The sequence below is a fragment of the Capra hircus genome, chromosome 26, assembly GCF_001704415.2.
Source record: "Capra hircus breed San Clemente chromosome 26, ASM170441v1, whole genome shotgun sequence".
Lineage (NCBI taxonomy): Eukaryota > Metazoa > Chordata > Mammalia > Artiodactyla > Bovidae > Capra > Capra hircus.
In genome coordinates this window covers 1,132,702-1,148,914 of record NC_030833.1, presented here as the reverse complement: position 1 = coordinate 1,148,914, position 16,213 = coordinate 1,132,702, and the positions used below count along the sequence as shown (strand labels likewise).

General features: G+C 66.4%; 1 protein-coding gene across 1 annotated transcript; it reads left to right on the top strand.

The window, feature by feature from the left end:
• DPYSL4 (dihydropyrimidinase like 4) lies at positions 230–15,323 on the top strand. The gene is made up of 14 exons (XM_018041609.1): positions 230–439; positions 3,817–3,905; positions 4,452–4,636; positions 6,517–6,681; positions 8,465–8,526; positions 8,682–8,762; positions 10,077–10,145; positions 10,486–10,606; positions 11,335–11,491; positions 11,674–11,815; positions 12,459–12,629; positions 12,926–13,105; positions 13,880–14,045; positions 14,623–15,323. The coding sequence occupies exons 1-14, from the start codon at positions 401–403 to the stop codon at positions 14,712–14,714; spliced, it is 1,719 nt and encodes a 572-aa protein (XP_017897098.1). The 5' UTR covers positions 230–400; the 3' UTR covers positions 14,715–15,323.

Sequence of the window (16,213 nt, the reverse complement as noted above, 5' to 3'; positions counted from 1 at the left end):
GGGAACTTTGCCCACACACTGGCCAGGACCGGTGGCAACCGTCTTTCCACCCCCACCCCACTCCCCCTGCAAGAGTTCGCCTGCCGCCTCCGCCGGGGCTGGTCAGCGGCCTCAGCGCGGGCCCAGCCGGAGTCGGCGGCAGCCTCTCGGAGCCGGGGCGGGGCGGGGCTTGAGAACCCGGGAGCAGCTGCGGGCCGGGGGCGGGGCCGAGGGCGGGGCCGGCCACCAAGCTGCGCGGCCCGGCGCGCTCGCACTTGGACGCCCGCCGCCCCCGCGTACACACCCGGGCTCCGCGGGCTCCCCCGCGAGGCCCAGCTGGTGCATCCCCCGCCGGGGACCCCCAGGCCCGCCCCGCCCCGCCCGAGCCAGCGGAGACGGCGGCGCCGGCGCGAGGAGCAGAATGTCCTTCCAGGGCAAGAAGAGCACCCCCCGGATCACGGTGAGCCCCGCTGCCCGCTCCCGGCCAGCCCGGCACCTCCCGCCCCCTGCTCCGGACGGGGCCTGGCCTCCGGGCCCCGGGAGGACCTTCCCGGCCCCGCGCCGGGTCCCCTTCCCTCGGCGTCCGAGCTCCCCCCCGCCCCCGCCTCACCTTGCGCCCTGTCCCGGCGCTGCCACCTCCTGCCCAGCTCCTTCCCGCGCAGCCGGGGGGCCCGCGAGCACCGCGCTGGACACCCTCAGGGAGCCGGCTCCCCTGAGACCCCCTCTGCGCCCAGGGAGGGCTCGGGCCTGGGGATGGGTGGGGGCGGGGAGACCCGCTTCCTAAAGCGCAGATGCGCCTCCCCCCCTCAACCCCGCGGGGCCTCTCTGGAAGCTCCGCTCGGAGTTGGCGGGCAGCGCGGCCCTTTGTTGACACGGCTGGTCCAGCCGCCGGCCTCGGGTGCAGAGATGCCATTCCCGCGCAGCCCGCCCCTCGGCCGCCCCCTGTGCCGCCCCCGCCGCACCGGGAGCTCTTTGTCCCAGACAAAGCAGCTGAGGCCGGCGCTCAGCCCCAGCCCCGGGAGCCCCCGGAGCCCCTGGCCGCCTGGAGCCCTCCTTGGAGCTGGAGTTTGGAGGCCCCCGGCCCCGGGTGGTAGTAGGGAGAGTGCTCCCTCGTCACTGAGCGAGCACCCAGGCAGCTCGGCTCCCTGGAGAAAACCCTCTAACACCACACGCCCCAGGTTGGGGAAGTCCGACTGTCCACCCAGGGCTGCCAGGAAACAAAGCCGCCCCTCCAGGCAGCCGGGAGCCCAGCGCAGGGAGGGAGAGGGGGAGGGCGAGAGGGAGGGAAGTGCCTGGGGGCCCCGGGGGCAGCCTGCCCCTGGGAGCCCGTGGATTGAGTCCCAGCTCTGCGCTTGGCTTCAGGGGAGGGCGTGGTGGGGTTGCCAGTTCACATCCTGAGACACTCAGGGAGGAAGGAGGGGGTCCTGCCTCAGGACTGGCCCAGATTCTGACCTGATGCAGGAAGCCCACCGGGGCTGGACAGGGTGCGTAGGGTGGCGCCACCTCTGGGAGGGTCAGAGGCCAGATGGCCAGGTCAGGAGACTGTCAGCCCGGTCCTGAGGGCTGCTGCATTCCCCTCTTGGCTCCAAACCTGGGAAGGTGCCCAAGTCTGAAAACTGGGGGTTGAGTGGGGACTCAGACCACCGTCTTCCTGCCCAAAGCCTTCCCCTTCCTCTGCTTGGGCGTGTTTGAGTGGAGCGGGGATCCTGCAGGAGGAGGTAGCCAGGCTCTGCCGCTGGCTCGGGAGCTGGGCGAGGTGGGTCCTTGCAATATGACCGGTCGGGGCCAGGCCTGGGGCCCAGGGGGCTAGGCAGTGAGCCCCTGAGGACCCAGTGGAGAGAGGCCCTGGCAGCTGGGGCTGGTCCACGGGGTAGACCAGAGCTGGCGGCGGGGCACCCAGTAGGTATTCTCAGCTGTGAGGCCCTCACTGTTTCTGGTGCGGCTCCCCAGCCCAGCATGAGAGCCATCTAGGTGACTCGGGGAGGAACGGGTGCGGCAGTTCCAGTGAAGCTGAGCTATGGGCGTTGAAATGTGAATTCCATATAATTTTTATGAGTCTCAACATAGTCCTCTTACGATGTCTTTCGGCCAACGTGAGACGCACAGGGCTGGGCAGACTGCAGCTGGGGGTCACGCCTGGCCTGTGGCTCGCCGGCCACCCTTCTGTAGGCTGTGCGGCGGAGGTTCTACCTTGAGTCAATAGAAATCTGAGAATTCATCCCAAACTGTTAGAGGTTAATAAGAACAGAGTGATGCGCTCTGGCTCATAAGCCGTGAATTATTTATCCCCTCAGCAGCCTGAGAGAGCTGCTAAGCGCCCTGCACACTTCCGTCCTGGCTTCAGGCTGACGCTGGATTTAGAACCAGAGCTCTCAGCTAGAGTCCCACCCTGGCCTCTGGGTGGGCACCCAGGAGCCCCGGGCCGGGGCCGGAGCCTCGTGAAAGAGCTGTGGTTCCGGCTGCCCGAGCTCCAGGGAGTGTGAGGCTCAAGTTCGTGGGGCAGGTGCTGCAGGGCTGGGTCCTCACCCGTCATCCTGCTCTCAGCCACTGCCTTCCTCTCTGTGTTTCTCGCCATTTTGCTCCACTGAGGCCTGGCCGTCACCCCGCACCCTCCACAGCCCGTGACCAGCCCCCCATCTCCCCTCCGTCCCAACCGTCAGAAGTGGACCGATCGCGGCCCAGCTCCGTGCCGTGGGGTGCCCCTAACAGCTGCACTTCCTGACACTGTTCACCTCCTTGGGGCGACCAGAGCCGCGAGCACCCCAGTGTCTTCCTGGCCTGCACCCCCATAGCCCCTATGTCATCAGCTCCTGCCCCCTGACTCTCAGCCTCTCTGGAGTCCCTCTCTCATCCACCCCATAATCCCAGCCAGGGGCCCCCCGCATCTCATCCAGACACACGGACACCACTGCAACCATGACCTGTGTCTGTCCTTGAACATGAGGACCACTTTCTACCCAGGCCACTGTGATCTCTCTGTAGGCACTTAGACACAGCTTGAGGCGCCAGTGGTGGCCTGCTGACCCCCCAGGCCCAGCACGTCCCACCCTAGCCTGCCACCCCCCATCCTGTATCAGCCAGGCTCTTCTCTGCCCCGGGCCTTTTCGCAGGCTGCTCGCTGGCCTTGGGCCTGAGTCACGGCCATATCAGCTCCTCAGAGCGGCCCTTCTCGGTTCCTGCTGCAGCCCGACAGGTCCCTCTGTGTGCTTATGAGTGTCACCGCCTGTGACGGCTGCGTGTGTGACATCTGCCTCCACTCACTGGGATGCGGCCCTCCCACGGGAAGGCCCTGCCTGCCGAGGCCTGCTCTAACCCCCGCCTCCCGGCACCATCACAGGCCACAGAGATTCTGAAAGGAGCTTGGCCCGGCTCTCAGCTGGAGCCGCCTCTGCGGGTGGACAGGGAGGGCCGGCCTTCCAGGCCCACAGGGCCAAGCGAGACGTGGCCCGCCTCCCCCTTGGCATGGGCTTTAGAAATTGGGCAACGCACGTGCCGGCGTGCCGGTGGTCAAATGCGCGGCTACGCGATGGCTTGGCCATGGTGACATGGGAAGCTGGCTGGCTGTTTGCCCCATGTCTTCGGTGAGGCCAGACCGCCTGACTGTGGGTGTGGGTCACGTGCAGGGACTGTGGGCAGCCGCCTCCGAGGGCCACTGCCGCGGGGTGGGGTGGCCACCCTGCAGGCTCTATGCTGGTCTCACACGCACAGACCGTGTCCAAAGGACACATACAGACACGCGTTCCATCGTGACTTCAGAGGGAAGCTGGTGCTCAGCGTACCGCTGGGTCACTCGCTTTGGAGCAAGCTTGCCCCCGTTTATTTGTTTGTTTCGGACAGAGTGACCGCCTCCTGATCAGAGGGGGGAAGATCGTGAATGATGACCAGTCCTTTCACGCTGACCTGTATGTGGAGGACGGCCTGATAAAGTGAGTTTCTGCCTCTTTGCGGTCACCTGTGTACACCTTGCTCACACCTGCCCGGAAGCTTGCTTCTGGGCGAGATCCGCGTGTTTCTTTCTCTCCCACAACCTCGTTCCCTGGAAACAACTCCAGCCCCTCTCATGCCTTCAGCGAGGCCTTGGAGAGCAGGACGAGGCTTCCCATTTCTCTGTTATCACAGCTTCAGTACCTGTGGGCTCACAGTAGGTGCTTAATAAATGCTTATTGACCACACCTTTTCGTTTCTCTGCTCATGTCTGTGAGGCAGCTCCAGCCTCTGGTCAGCAAGGCCGCGCATGGACACCTCAGTGACCAGCTCAGGGTGGGGTCCTCCGTGCTGGCTGTCCGGAGCCCCTGGGGCTGGCTTGTTTCCCAGCAGTGTCAGGGGCGGGTCCAGTTAGGCCTTGGCTGTATCGCCCTTCACTTCCAGGATGGGAGCCCAAGGGCAGGTGTCCCAGCTCCGTGGCCTTGCCAGGGGCCCCATTCACTTTTGCTCAGGGGTCTTCCTAACCAGCGGATCTCTGTTTCTTTCAGGCAAATTGGAGAAAACCTCATTGTCCCTGGGGGCATCAGAACTATCGATGCCCATGGCCTGCTGGTCCTGCCAGGTGGAGTCGACGTCCACACGCGGCTGCTGATGCCCGTCCTGGGCATGACCCCCGCCGACGACTTCTGCCAGGGGACCAAGGCCGCCCTGGCGGGGGGCACAACCATGATATGTGAGTGTCATCCGTGGGGGCGGGGGTGGTCTGTCCCAACTCTGGGCCTCTGGCGGGTTTGCGTATCACAGCAAGCGCTTTCTCTGGTGGAGTTTTCTCAGGCTGTTTTTCTTTCTCTCTCTCTCTTTTTTTAAAAAATATAATTTATTTATTTATTTTTTGAAGGATAATTGCTTTACAGAATTTTGCTGTTTTCTGTCAAACCTCAACATGAACCGGCCGCAGCTCCTCTCTACTGCACTCACTCTGAGAGGTGCTGAGTGGCTGTGCCCGGCCCTGTTCCTCAGCCTGAGTGCCGCTTCGGCCAGCGCTGAGCGCTCCTGGGGTTTCCACGGGAATGTGCCCATAGCTGATTATTTCCTGGGAAGCCAGCAGCTGGCCAAGGTCCTGGTTTGGAAGACCCAAGTGCCTTGGACAAATTCAGGGGTTGCATTGCCTGAAATGTCAGACACATTTGCTCCTGAACCTCACTCTCTCTGAGGCTTGGTTTGCAGAAACTCGTGCCCGGAAGAGCTAAAGATGGTGGAGGCGGTGTTTTACAGAAAGGATGACAAAAATACTGTTATCCGATCAACAACCCCCAGAGGCCCCATACAGGCACAAGCACCGTTCTGATGTGCCTCAGCTCCGTGCGTGGCAGAGAAGCCCAGTTCACAGCTTTTGAGGGGTTCACTTCCCACCGTGAACTTGCTCGTGGTCAGTTCAGGAGCCCAGACAGGAAGCCAGCGTTTAGCCCCTCTCCTTCCCTGAGACCCATCAGCTCCACAGCACCGAGGGCAGGCGCCTCCGCTTGGGCTGGACCTGGTCCAACCCCGGCTGTGCCGCGGCCTGGCAGTGACCTCAGGCAGCGCGTGGTTAAACGTCATGCTTCCCTGCACAGTCGGGCTGGAGGCAGGGGGTGGGAGGGTGGAGTGAGAGGGGCACCTTGGTTGCCAGGCTGCACGTGAGCACACGGCAGGCGCCGCCACTGCCTCCCGGGAAGGGCTGCGCCGGGTACTCGGGCCAACTTCACAGGCCCCAGCCCGGTGTGGCTTAGTGAGCTACAAAGTGGCCAAACCCAGCAGTGGGCCGCCCCCGGGTCTGACGAGGGAGCGCTCTTGTTTCAGGCCCTTGGTCCTGCTGGCCACAGGGGGCCCGAGCCGAGTGGGATGCCCTTCTGGCTGCATCTCCTGCTGGTGCTGAGGCGTCCGACAGGCTGTGAGGATGGAGGTGCTGCAGGCATGGGCTGGCCTCCGCGGGGCTGCAGCCTTGAGCGCCTGCAGGACGGCGTCCTGGGTGTGCGACGGAACCCTCGTGAGGGGTGTGCAGGGAGGCACGATGTCTACCTGTAAACCCCTGGTGGGCGTGCCTTCCCACCGGCTGCCCCTCCCAGCTCTCTCCCCGCACCTGGCAGAGATTGTGCGTGGGGTGTGGGCCGTGGCCACGGGGCTGCCAGCGGGGCCAGGGGGACAGTGCAGTGTCCCTGTGCTTGCCCTGGTTCTCCAGGGTGGGAGGGGACCCTCCACGGTGTGCGTGGTCTGGGAGGCGCGAGGGAAGCCAGCCCCACTCACCGCTGTGGGCAGGCTCAGAGGTTCAGCACTGTGGACAGCACTCCACCCCACCCCGCCTGCCAGGCGCACCTCACTCGGGCCAGGCTCTTTAGGGGGCATCTGCTGGGGAGCGAGGTCCTCCTCTCTGCTCAGGGAGAGGCTGGGAACAAGGGGCAGGACGGATGGGCAGTTCCCAGCAGCCCCAGCCCCACATAAGGCTCGAGGTCTCTCCTCTGCTTTTCTCAAACATGCCTCCTGGTCTCCTGGGAGCGTGAAGCCACTGTCCCTTGGAGACCCACGCGGTTCCGGTGGCCAGAGTGGGGGACTCAGCTGAGCATGCTGTCCCCGCAGTGGACCACGTGTTCCCCGAGGCGGGGGTGAGCCTGCTGGCAGCCTACGAGCAGTGGCGGGAGCGAGCGGACGGCGGGGCCTGCTGCGACTACTCCCTGCACGTGGACATCCCCCGCTGGCATGAGAGCACCAGGGAGGAGCTGGAGGCCCTGGTCAGGGACAAGGGTGAGCAGCAGGCCGGCCGGGCGGAGGGGCGGCTGCGGGGCCTGTGCTTCTGGGGGCGGGTGGACGCTGCATCCGTCCGACTCCAGGGCAGGTGGCTGGCCGTGGGGTAAGTTGGACAAGAGCCGTTCGAAGGTCTGCTGGGCCGAGAGGTCAGCTGTGCCCGCACCTGCGGGTCGCATCCCGGGGCTGACTCTTCACAAGCGAACACAGGGTCACGGCTGTCAGCACAGTCCCCTTGTGTCTTGGGCCTGCAGGAAGGAAAAGCATGATAAGCCGCCTTAGCCCTGAAGACCCTCTAGAAGGAGGCGCCTTAAAGCCCACAGTCCTCTACTGCTGCCTCAGCAGAAACAAGACGGCTTATAAACAGGCTTAAATGTTCTTTTAAATCAAGTCTTGAAGCTAAGACCACATCAGAGTTTATAGTGGATTTGCAGGAAAGTCAGGTGGACATTGTAACTGACCTCTGGTGATCAGCGTTGAGTGTGGTCTCAGCTCACAGCCGGGAGTGGAAGGGTCGGGTCAGAGGGGCCGGCAGGGATGGGACCTGGGATGGGGGTGCAGGCGTCAGACTCGGGGCCAGGCTGGGAGGCTACTGGTCTCTCAGCCCGGGAAGCGGTGGGTCTGCTCCACTGCACACTTGACGGAGGCAGGGAGGTTCCCTCCAGAGGGATGGACGTTAGGCCCATGACCTTTGGCACATAGGAGCCCTCACCCGGGGGCAGGCGGGGGCCTCAACCAGGGAGCAGCTCTGCCTCCTGGGTCCTTCCCGACCTGGCCTGGGGGCCTGCAGCCTGGCGGCTCAGAGCAGAGGTGCAGACCCGGAACCTGCAGCCATCACCCCACCCCTGAGCTGCCGGGCAGGGGGCAGTGATGGGGGGCCGCTAGTGAGGGGGAGTGATGGGGCAGGGGCTTAGGGGCAGTGGGGCTTAGTGATGGGGTGGGGGGGTGTTAGGGGCAGTGAGGGTTAGTGATGGGGTGGAGGGGTGTTAGGGGCAGTGAGGGTTAGTGATGGGGTGGAGGGGTGTTAGGGGCAGTGGGGGGTGAGTGGTGGATGAGGGTGGGCTGTTAGGGGCCGTGGGGGGTTAGTAATGGGGTAGAGAGGTGTTAGGGGTCATGGGGGGTGAGTGATGGGGTGCAGGTGGGCTGTTAGGGCCTGTGGGGGTGAGTGATGGATAGGGCCGGGTGTTATGGGCAGTGGGGATTAGTGATGGCATGGTGGGGTGTTAGGGGCCGTGGGGGGTTAGTGATGGCATGGTGGGGTGTTAGGGCCTGTGGGGGTGAGTGATGGATAGGGCCGGGTGTCATGGGCAGTGGGGATTAGTGATGGCATGGTGGGGTGTTAGGGGCCGTGGGGGGTTAGTGATGGCACGGTGGGGTGTTAGGGCCTGTGGGGGTGAGTGATGGATAGGGCCGGGTGTCATGGGCAGTGGGAATTAGTGATGGCATGGTGGGGTGTTAGGGGCTGTGGGGGTTAGTGATGGATGCGGTGGGGTATTAGGGGCTGTTGGGGGGGTAAGTGATAGTGGGTTTGGGGTGCATTAGTGAAGGGTGTGTGGGTTCTCACCTGCTTTGCTGCTAGGGAACAGTTGGTTCCTGACCTCAGATTCGAGGAGCTGGATGGGCTTGGTGTCTCCACCCCAGTCTAGGCTGGTCTGGAGTATGTGGGGCTGATGCCCAAGGTCCGCCAGGCCAGCTGATGAGGCCCTTGGGAGAGGCCACCCTCACCTGGCACCCCAAGTGCCAGGGAGGTTCCTGGCATCCGACCTCTCCTGCTTCCCCCCAGGTGTGAACTCCTTCCTGGTCTTCATGGCGTACAAGGACAAGCACCAGTGCACAGACGGCCAGGTAGAGCCCGGAGCCAGGGTCGGGGTGGGCAGGCAGGCTCCGCAGGTGCTGGGGGCGGGGCTTCTGCCCCACGTGGTGCTGCAGGGGGTGGGGCAGGCTCCGCGGGTGCTGGGGGCGTGGCCTCAGCCCCACGTGGTCCGCCTGCGTCTCCCCAGATGTATGAGATCTTCAATGTCATCCGGGACCTGGGGGCCGTGGCCCAAGTGCACGCGGAGAACGGGGACATCGTGGACGAGGTGGGGCTGGTGGGGTGACCCTGACTGGCCTTGCGAGCGCAGAGCCATAGACCCCGGGGGAGGGGGCCTGTAACCTGGCCCGGGCGATAGCTAGCCCAGGGCGAAGGCCAGGCAGGAGGGTGCTGGGAGCCTGCGGGCTCTTGGCCACAGCAGGCTTTCCCTCGTCCTCACACGGCTGACCTTAAATTCTCCAAAACCGAGGTGTTGCTTCCTGGGGTGGGAGGGGGCGCAGAGGCGGGTTCCCGTGCTCTCTGGCCCAAGACTGGGCCCTATAGCGCTGTCCCTTCTGCTCATGGGCGCACCTGTGGAGCCCCTGGCCTGGTCCTCTGTCGAGGCTGCTGCCTGGGGAGGCCCTGGCCCTTCTGCCCACGCCCCACCTTCCCCGCAAGCCCAGGCCTCTGCCCCCACTGTTTGCCCACCAGCCTCAGTGCCCACAGGGGCCGGGCAGTGGAAGGCGGCAGAGGGGAGCTTCCTGGCCACCCGGGAGTCTGGGGGGGTGGGGGCGGGTCACACACACAGCCCCCGCCCTGACGTTCCAGACCCACAGAGAAGCTTCCTGGGACCCACTGGCCTCTCCGGCTCCCAAGCTCACCAGAGGCGGGGACACTCAGGAGGGGCGTGTGGGGTTCCGGGCAGTGCGTGCTGTGTGTCTCCAGGGCAGGGGGTGGGCTCTGGGCCAGGAGGAGGCACATCCCTAGTGCAGGAGGGTGGGAGGTGCGTGCTGGGGGAGGGGCTTGTTCCGGTCCCCTCCTCCCCCCGTTCTCCACCCCGAGTTCCTCCACACCAGCGGTGCTGTGCTCATACCTGGGGGTGAACCAGCCTGAGACGGCCCCACCCCTGGCTGTGCAGAGCCCCCAAGCCCGCCCCATGCGTGCACACCCCAGCCGTGAATGCCCCCGTGCCTGCACACCCCTTGCACACACCCACCGGGGAAGCAGCAGTAGGGGGGCCGGGGGGCCTTGTCCTTCTCACTGAGGAGGCCTGCGACCCTGGGCGCATCCAGCCCTCCGCAGCCCTGGGGCTCCCGCATCAGTAATCGGGGGAGCTGGAGTCACCCCCTTCAGAGTGCAACCCCTCTACTCCCCCCTGGAGGTCCCTGCTGCAGAGAGCCAGGGTCACTGGGGCCCAGGGGGCCTGTCCTCCCTGAGCACCCCCACCCCACGCCTGGCCATGGGGCGGAGTGTGCCTCCAGGTTGGGGCCAGGAGGTAGGTGATTCTGGGGTCTCAGGGTCAGGCGTTCTGGGCCGTGGACGCACCCCGCAAGGCCCTCAGGGCCCTGCACTGCTCCCAGGCTGAAATAAGCTGTGTGTTCAGGAGCAGAAGCGGCTGCTGGAACTCGGTATCACCGGCCCCGAGGGCCACGTGCTCAGCCACCCCGAGGAGGTAGGTGTGAGCCTGTGGGGTGCCCCGATGGGCCTTCATCGGGGGTAGGCTGGGCCCCCATCTGGGCAGGACTGTGACCCCACTGTCCTTGCCTGGGGGCGAGTCAGGGCTCCCAGCCCCCTGCCTGTGGGCCGCGCTGAGGCCTGCACGCGAGCCTCAGAGGGTAGATGGTCTGCTCTGGCGTGGCGCGGGCCAGCACAGATTCGGGGCTGGAGCCCCAGGCTGGGGTCCTGGCCCCTGGGTGCCCCTCTGGGCTGGGCATCGTGGGTGGCCCGGGGCGTCGCGGGCTCACTGCGGTCAGGAGCCCCGGCCTCGCGCGGCCTGAGCAGCCTGTCTGCAGGTGGAGGCCGAGGCCGTGTACCGTGCCGTCACCATCGCCAGGCAGGCCAGCTGCCCCCTGTACGTCACCAAGGTCATGAGCAAGGCAGCGGCCGACGTGATCGCCAGGGCCAAGCGGCGAGGTGGGTGCTGGCTGGGGCGGGGAGGGGCTCGGGGGTCCACAGCCCCCTGGAGTGGCACAGGGCAGCCCCATGGGGACTCAGGAAGCCTGCCGGCCTCCTCAGGGGGCTTCTCGTGTGAGGGGTGCGGGTGTGGCCTGTGGGGGCAGCCTGAGCCTCCCTAGTGTCCAGACAGCAGTGGGGCCTGACAAGGGGCCTTGAATCACATGTGGGGCTAAGGGCCCTGTTTGCATAGAAGTGCGTGTCAGAGCCATACCGTGTGTGTCTCTGAGTGTGTGGGGTGTGTGTGCTTACATGATGTGTGTCTGTGTGTATGGTTGTGTGTGTGTGTGTGTGTGTGTGAGTGTGTGTGTGGTGTGGTGAGTAAGCCTGCACCTTCGGGTCATGTGAAGAGCCTCGCCCAGCTGGCCCCCGGGCGGAGCTGCCACTCCCTGGACACCTCCCGGGTGGGGGCGGGCGTGGGTCCGGGGCCAGGCCACGGAGGAGGCAGGTCCATGGCGGGCGGGGCAGCTGGTGTGTCTGTGCCCCGGCGGGGTGAGGCAGGGGCAGAGCGGCAGGAGGAGCGTAGGAGGCCCGGGCGGGCCAGGTGCCCCGGGTGGGGGAGCATTCCTCACAAGTCAGAAAACTGAGGGGCAGCACGGTGGGAGGCCTGGCCGAGCCCTTGGCGTCGGGGGCGGGGGGACGGGGGGGGCGGGTCCCGCGGCCGCGGTGCCGCTCACGCCTCGCCACAGGGGTGGTGGTGTTCGGGGAGCCCATCACCGCCAGCCTGGGCGCGGACGGCTCGCACTGCTGGAGCAAGAACTGGGCCAAGGCTGCCGCCTTCGTCACGTCGCCCCCCATCAGCCCGGACCCCAGCACCGCGGACCACCTCGCCGCCCTGCTCTCCAAGTAGGGAGCCCCTGGTCCTGCGGCCCCCCGCTGCAGGGCTCTTCCCCACCCTGCCGTCCAGGGAGCCCACGCCCACCTCCTGGCCCCACCCCGGAGGCACACTCCGCCCCGTGGCCAGGCGTGGGGTGGGGGTGCTCGGGGAGGACAGCCCCCTGGGCCCCTGTGACCCCGGCTCTCCGCAGCGGGGACCTCCAGGTGACTGGCAGCGCCCACTGCACCTTCACCACCGCCCAGAAGGCCGTCGGCAGGGACAACTTCACTCTCATCCCCGAGGGCACCAACGGCGTGGAGGAGCGCATGGCCGTGGTCTGGGAGAAATGTGTGGTGGGTGAGACGAAGGGCCGCGGGGTCCCCCATGGAGGAGCTGGCGGGACCAAAGGGAGGCCCCTGGACGAGCAAAGTCTCCGCGTGGAGCAGAGCTTGGGGCGGGCAGGCTGCAGGCTGTCCCCCCGAGCCCGGTCACCCTGAGGTCCGCAGACATTCTGCCCTGGTCCACCAGAGGAGACTCCGTGTCGTCAGGCCCCACCCTGGTCCTGATACACTGGCCTCGGGCACAGGGGGTCCCGACACCACAGCGTCTCCCCAGTAGGACTGAGGTTCCCCCAGATGTCTGTCTCACCTAGGGCCTCCACCCCCGCGCCCCCAGCCCTGGCCCTGAGCCCTCCCCCTGGGCCGAGGCCCTGAGCCCTCCCCCTGGGCCGAGGCCCTGACCCCAGGCTCCTGGCCGCCGCCAGGGGCCAGTCACGTCCTCTGGGGACAGATGTCATTGTTGAAACATCAGCATTCACTTGCCCACAAAGCGAGCGTGGAGACGGGCTCAGTGCCCGGGGAGGACCAAACCTGCAGGCCTGACTGAGGCACGCTGCCCTCAGCCTGGAGGGCAGCCGTGTCCACACGGGAGCCCGGAGACCAGACCCTGCCTGTTGCCGGGGAGGGGCGCCCCTGACCCCGCCTTCTGGCTTCTCAGGCCTCGGGGCAAATGGACGAGAATGAGTTCGTTGCGGTGACCAGCACGAACGCGGCCAAAATCTTCAACTTCTACCCGAGGAAGGGGCGGGTGGCCGTGGGCTCTGACGCCGACCTGGTCATATGGAACCCCCGGGCCACGAGAATCATCTCTGCCAAGACCCACAGCCTGGTGAGAGAAGCCGGTCCCACATGGGGGCCAGCTCAGAGTCTGGGGGGGTCCCTGCGGCCATCCTGGACATCCTGGGTTGGGCAGGGCTGGCGGGGGCTGGGGACCCTGTCTGTGGGGAGAGCTCACCCACTCTGTGTCCTCGGGAGACATGCCCAAGAAGCCAGGGGTGCAGACACAGCTGCCCCCCCGAAACCCAAACCCAGGCTGAGTGGACGCTTCCCGCCGGGGCCCTGGCCCTGGAGACTCCGAGCAATGCTAAGGCCTCCCGAGGGCTCAGAGAGCCGCTTTCCCCCCAGAACGTGGAGTACAACATCTTTGAGGGCTTGGAGTGCCGAGGAGCCCCCAGCGTGGTCATCAGTCAGGGCCGGGTTGTGCTGGAGGACGGGGCCCTGTGCGTCACCCCCGGGACTGGCCGCTTCATCCCACGCAAGACCTTCCCTGACTTTGTCTACAAGAGGATAAAGGCCCGGAACCGGGTGAGCCTGAGCCGGGAGGGTGGGCGGGCGGGGCTCTCAGGCCTCGCGGTCAGCCTGCCCCTGGCCGCCCTGCTGTTGGAAAGGCATGGTGGCCTCACCGGTCCGGACGGGTCCTCACCCGCGTTCGTGACCAGGCCGCCCACATCACTGCAGAGAGTGTGGGCGTGAGGCCAAGGAAACCCCGAGTGGCCGCCCCTGGGGGCACGGCCACCAAGCCTAGCAGAGGTCGCCCAGCATTTCCCTGGAGCAGACCTGCCCTTCAGTGAGTTCAGGAAGGAGAGCGGGACGCTCAGACAGCCCTCATCCCTCACTGGGGCTTGGCCAGCGGCCCACTGCGTCCGGCAGGCGTGCAGGTGTTTGTCCAGGCCCTGCACACAACTGCAAGTGATTCACGCGTGCACACGTGTGCACACAGGCCCAGCTGCACACGCATGCGTGGTCACTACACACGCGGGTTGGCTTTACCGCAGCCCCGTTCCTACTTGTCTAGGATGACATCGTCTGAACTTGTATCTGGAGGGACAGCCCCCGGGCAGGGCTGGGGCTGGCACTGGCTCCTCCCCAGGGCGGGAGTGGAGGCCACCCTGACCTGCCGGCACTACTGTCTCAGGCTGCCAGCACCCCCGCTCCCCCAGACCTGCCCTGGGCATGCCGCCTGCCTTGGGGGAGGGAGGTGTGTGTCCACACACACCGGTGGACACCAGGGGTGGGGGGCCCTGCCCTCGAGCCTGGGGCCGGCTCAGTGTCCCTCACACCCAGCCCTTCGGCCCCCAGCTGGCGGAGATCCACGGCGTGCCCCGAGGCCTCTACGACGGGCCGGTCCATGAGGTGATGGCGCCCACCAAGCCGGGGGCCGGGGCCCAGGCCCGCGCGTCCTGCCCCGGGAAGATCTCCGTGCCCCCCTTCCGCAACCTGCACCAGTCGGGGTTCAGCCTGTCTGGTGAGTGGGGCCTGGGCCCCGAGGGCCGTGTCCAGCCCCCAGCCCTGGCATCTCACGTGAGGTGCCCGAGGAACGGCGCTGGGGGTCTCAGGGGTTCACCTGTAGCTGCCAGCTCAAGCCTCTGCTTTCAGGGTCGGGGGTGTGGATTTGCAGGGAGGCACTGAGCCAAGCTCTCCCTAGAGACAGAGCCAGGCCTCCCTGCCCCACTGGGGGCCGACCCAGCCCCTGACGTCCAGTCCCTGCCGGCCTCCGGGATCCAGCCTCGTTCTGAAGGCTGGGGCCAGCCCTCTCTCATCCCAGGGCCCGTGCAGGGCGAGACCCGGAGGAGGGACGCTGGGGCTGGCCTGGCCTGTGCCCCTCAGCACAGGCTTCCTGGACAGCCAGCAGCCTTGACCTGCAGGCTCCGGCCGCAGACACACCTGGCCTCACCAGCCTGCTTGTCTGAGGCCTCGGTGGGGGCGCACCTTCCCGGGGGAGCCGCCAGGTCGGGGAGCGTGGGGTCTGCAGCCCTGGCCCCTGGGGTGTGGCGTTGAGTCTGCCCGTCCCCCAGCGCGGCCTCCACCCCGCCCTCCCGCAGGCTCGCAGGCCGACGACCACATCGCGCGGCGCACGGCCCAGAAGATCATGGCGCCCCCTGGCGGCCGCTCCCACATCACGTCGCTGTCCTAGGTGCTGCCGCGGGCGGCCGGCCCCCTTCTTGTTCCCCTCCTTCCTTGAACCCACTCTGAAAGGTGCTTGGCCCTCCCTTCCCCTCCCCAGCACCTCTCCCCTTGGGTTCCCACGGCCCGTTACAGGGAGCCCCCGCGGGAGAGGCTGAATGGGCGAGGTTTCACTGCCAGGGCGGGCAGAGGGGCTGGGCATGCTGGCGGGGGCAGCTCAGGAGCCCCAAACCTGGGGCCCTCGGAAGACGGGGACCTCTGGAGACGCCCAGGACAGAAGGCGGAGGGCATGGTGCCCTCATGCCCAACTCGGCTGCCGTCCCAGCCCTGCCCGAGCTGCTGTTACTTCAGGGGCCCGCAGGGATGCCCTGCGGGCAGCTGTACTTCTCAGACTTCCCAGGGACCAGACCCCCACGCCGTCCGTAGAGCCCTTCCTCCTCCAGGGGCCCCAGAGGCCCGGAGCCGAGTGCTTCCTTCTCCTACGACGTGTGTTCCCAGTAGTTGATTAGAGAAGCCATCCTGTGTGCCGAGGGCACTGTAGTCAGGAACCCGCATGCCAGCCGCAGCCCGCGGCCCCAGTCCCGTGGAACCGCGTTGATTAAAGGCATCTGGACTGGAAGCCCCTGGCGTGTGGAGAGCCCCGACTTCTCTGCCCCTACGCCATCCCCCAGGGGCTCGTGCCTGGCACCCTCGAGAACACCCTGCAGCACCTGGTCCTGCCTCTAGATGGCTGGGAGGCCGGACCGCCAGACCACTGCAGGGCCGGCTGGGTCTGAGCTGTGGGCAGGGGCTCTGCCTCCCACAGGCCTGCAGGTCACAGACAGCCAGACACCCAGAAGGAGATGGGCACTGGGAGGACCCCTATCCATGATCTAGTTGGTGGGCACAAGCTGCCCAGCAGGGTTTGGGGCAGTACAGCGTGTGGGGAGCTCATGCTGCCCACTTAGAGCAGGCTGGGGTTCTGATCCAGCCCCGCGGATGGCGCTGCCCCCAGAACTTTCCAGAAGATGGAGCTGCTGGGCTGGCTTCCTGGTCTCAGCCTTGCTCCTAAAAATCCTGCCAGCTCTGTCCCCCAGGTGTGGGACGCTCTCTACCCTAAGAGCACCAGGAAGGGCGGGCAGCCCCCCTCACGTGGCCAGCCCCCCTGGGGCGCCCCAGCCTCCATGCTCAGGTGTGGGATGCTCTCCACCCTAAGAGCACCAGGAAGGGTGGGCAGCCCCGCTCATGTGGCCAGCCCCTCTGGGGGGCCCCAGCCTCCATGCCCAGCCTTGGCCCCACTTTGAACCCGGGGCTCTGGGCACTGTGCTGGGCTGGGCAGCCCCCCGGAAGGTCTGCCCTGTGGTCCGTCTGCTAAGGTTGATTTGGTCCCTGTGGCCTCAGTGCTGGATTCCTGGGCTGCACTGAGACCGCATCCCCTTCCCCAGGGACAGACAAGGCGATCGGGGGCCAGGCCACACCCGCAGGCCAGCCACTGACTCAGGACACAGGCACTCTGTCCCTTAGCGCCTC

Coding starts and splice junctions, on each gene's coding strand:
- DPYSL4 (XM_018041609.1), top strand. CDS start 401: ATGTCCTTCCAGGGCAAGAAGAGCACCCCCCGGATCACG. Junction 8,527..8,681: donor ACCAGTGCACAGACGGCCAG/GTAGAGCCCGGA, acceptor GCGTCTCCCCAG/ATGTATGAGATCTTCAATGT. Junction 10,607..11,334: donor CGCCAGGGCCAAGCGGCGAG/GTGGGTGCTGGC, acceptor GCCTCGCCACAG/GGGTGGTGGTGTTCGGGGAG.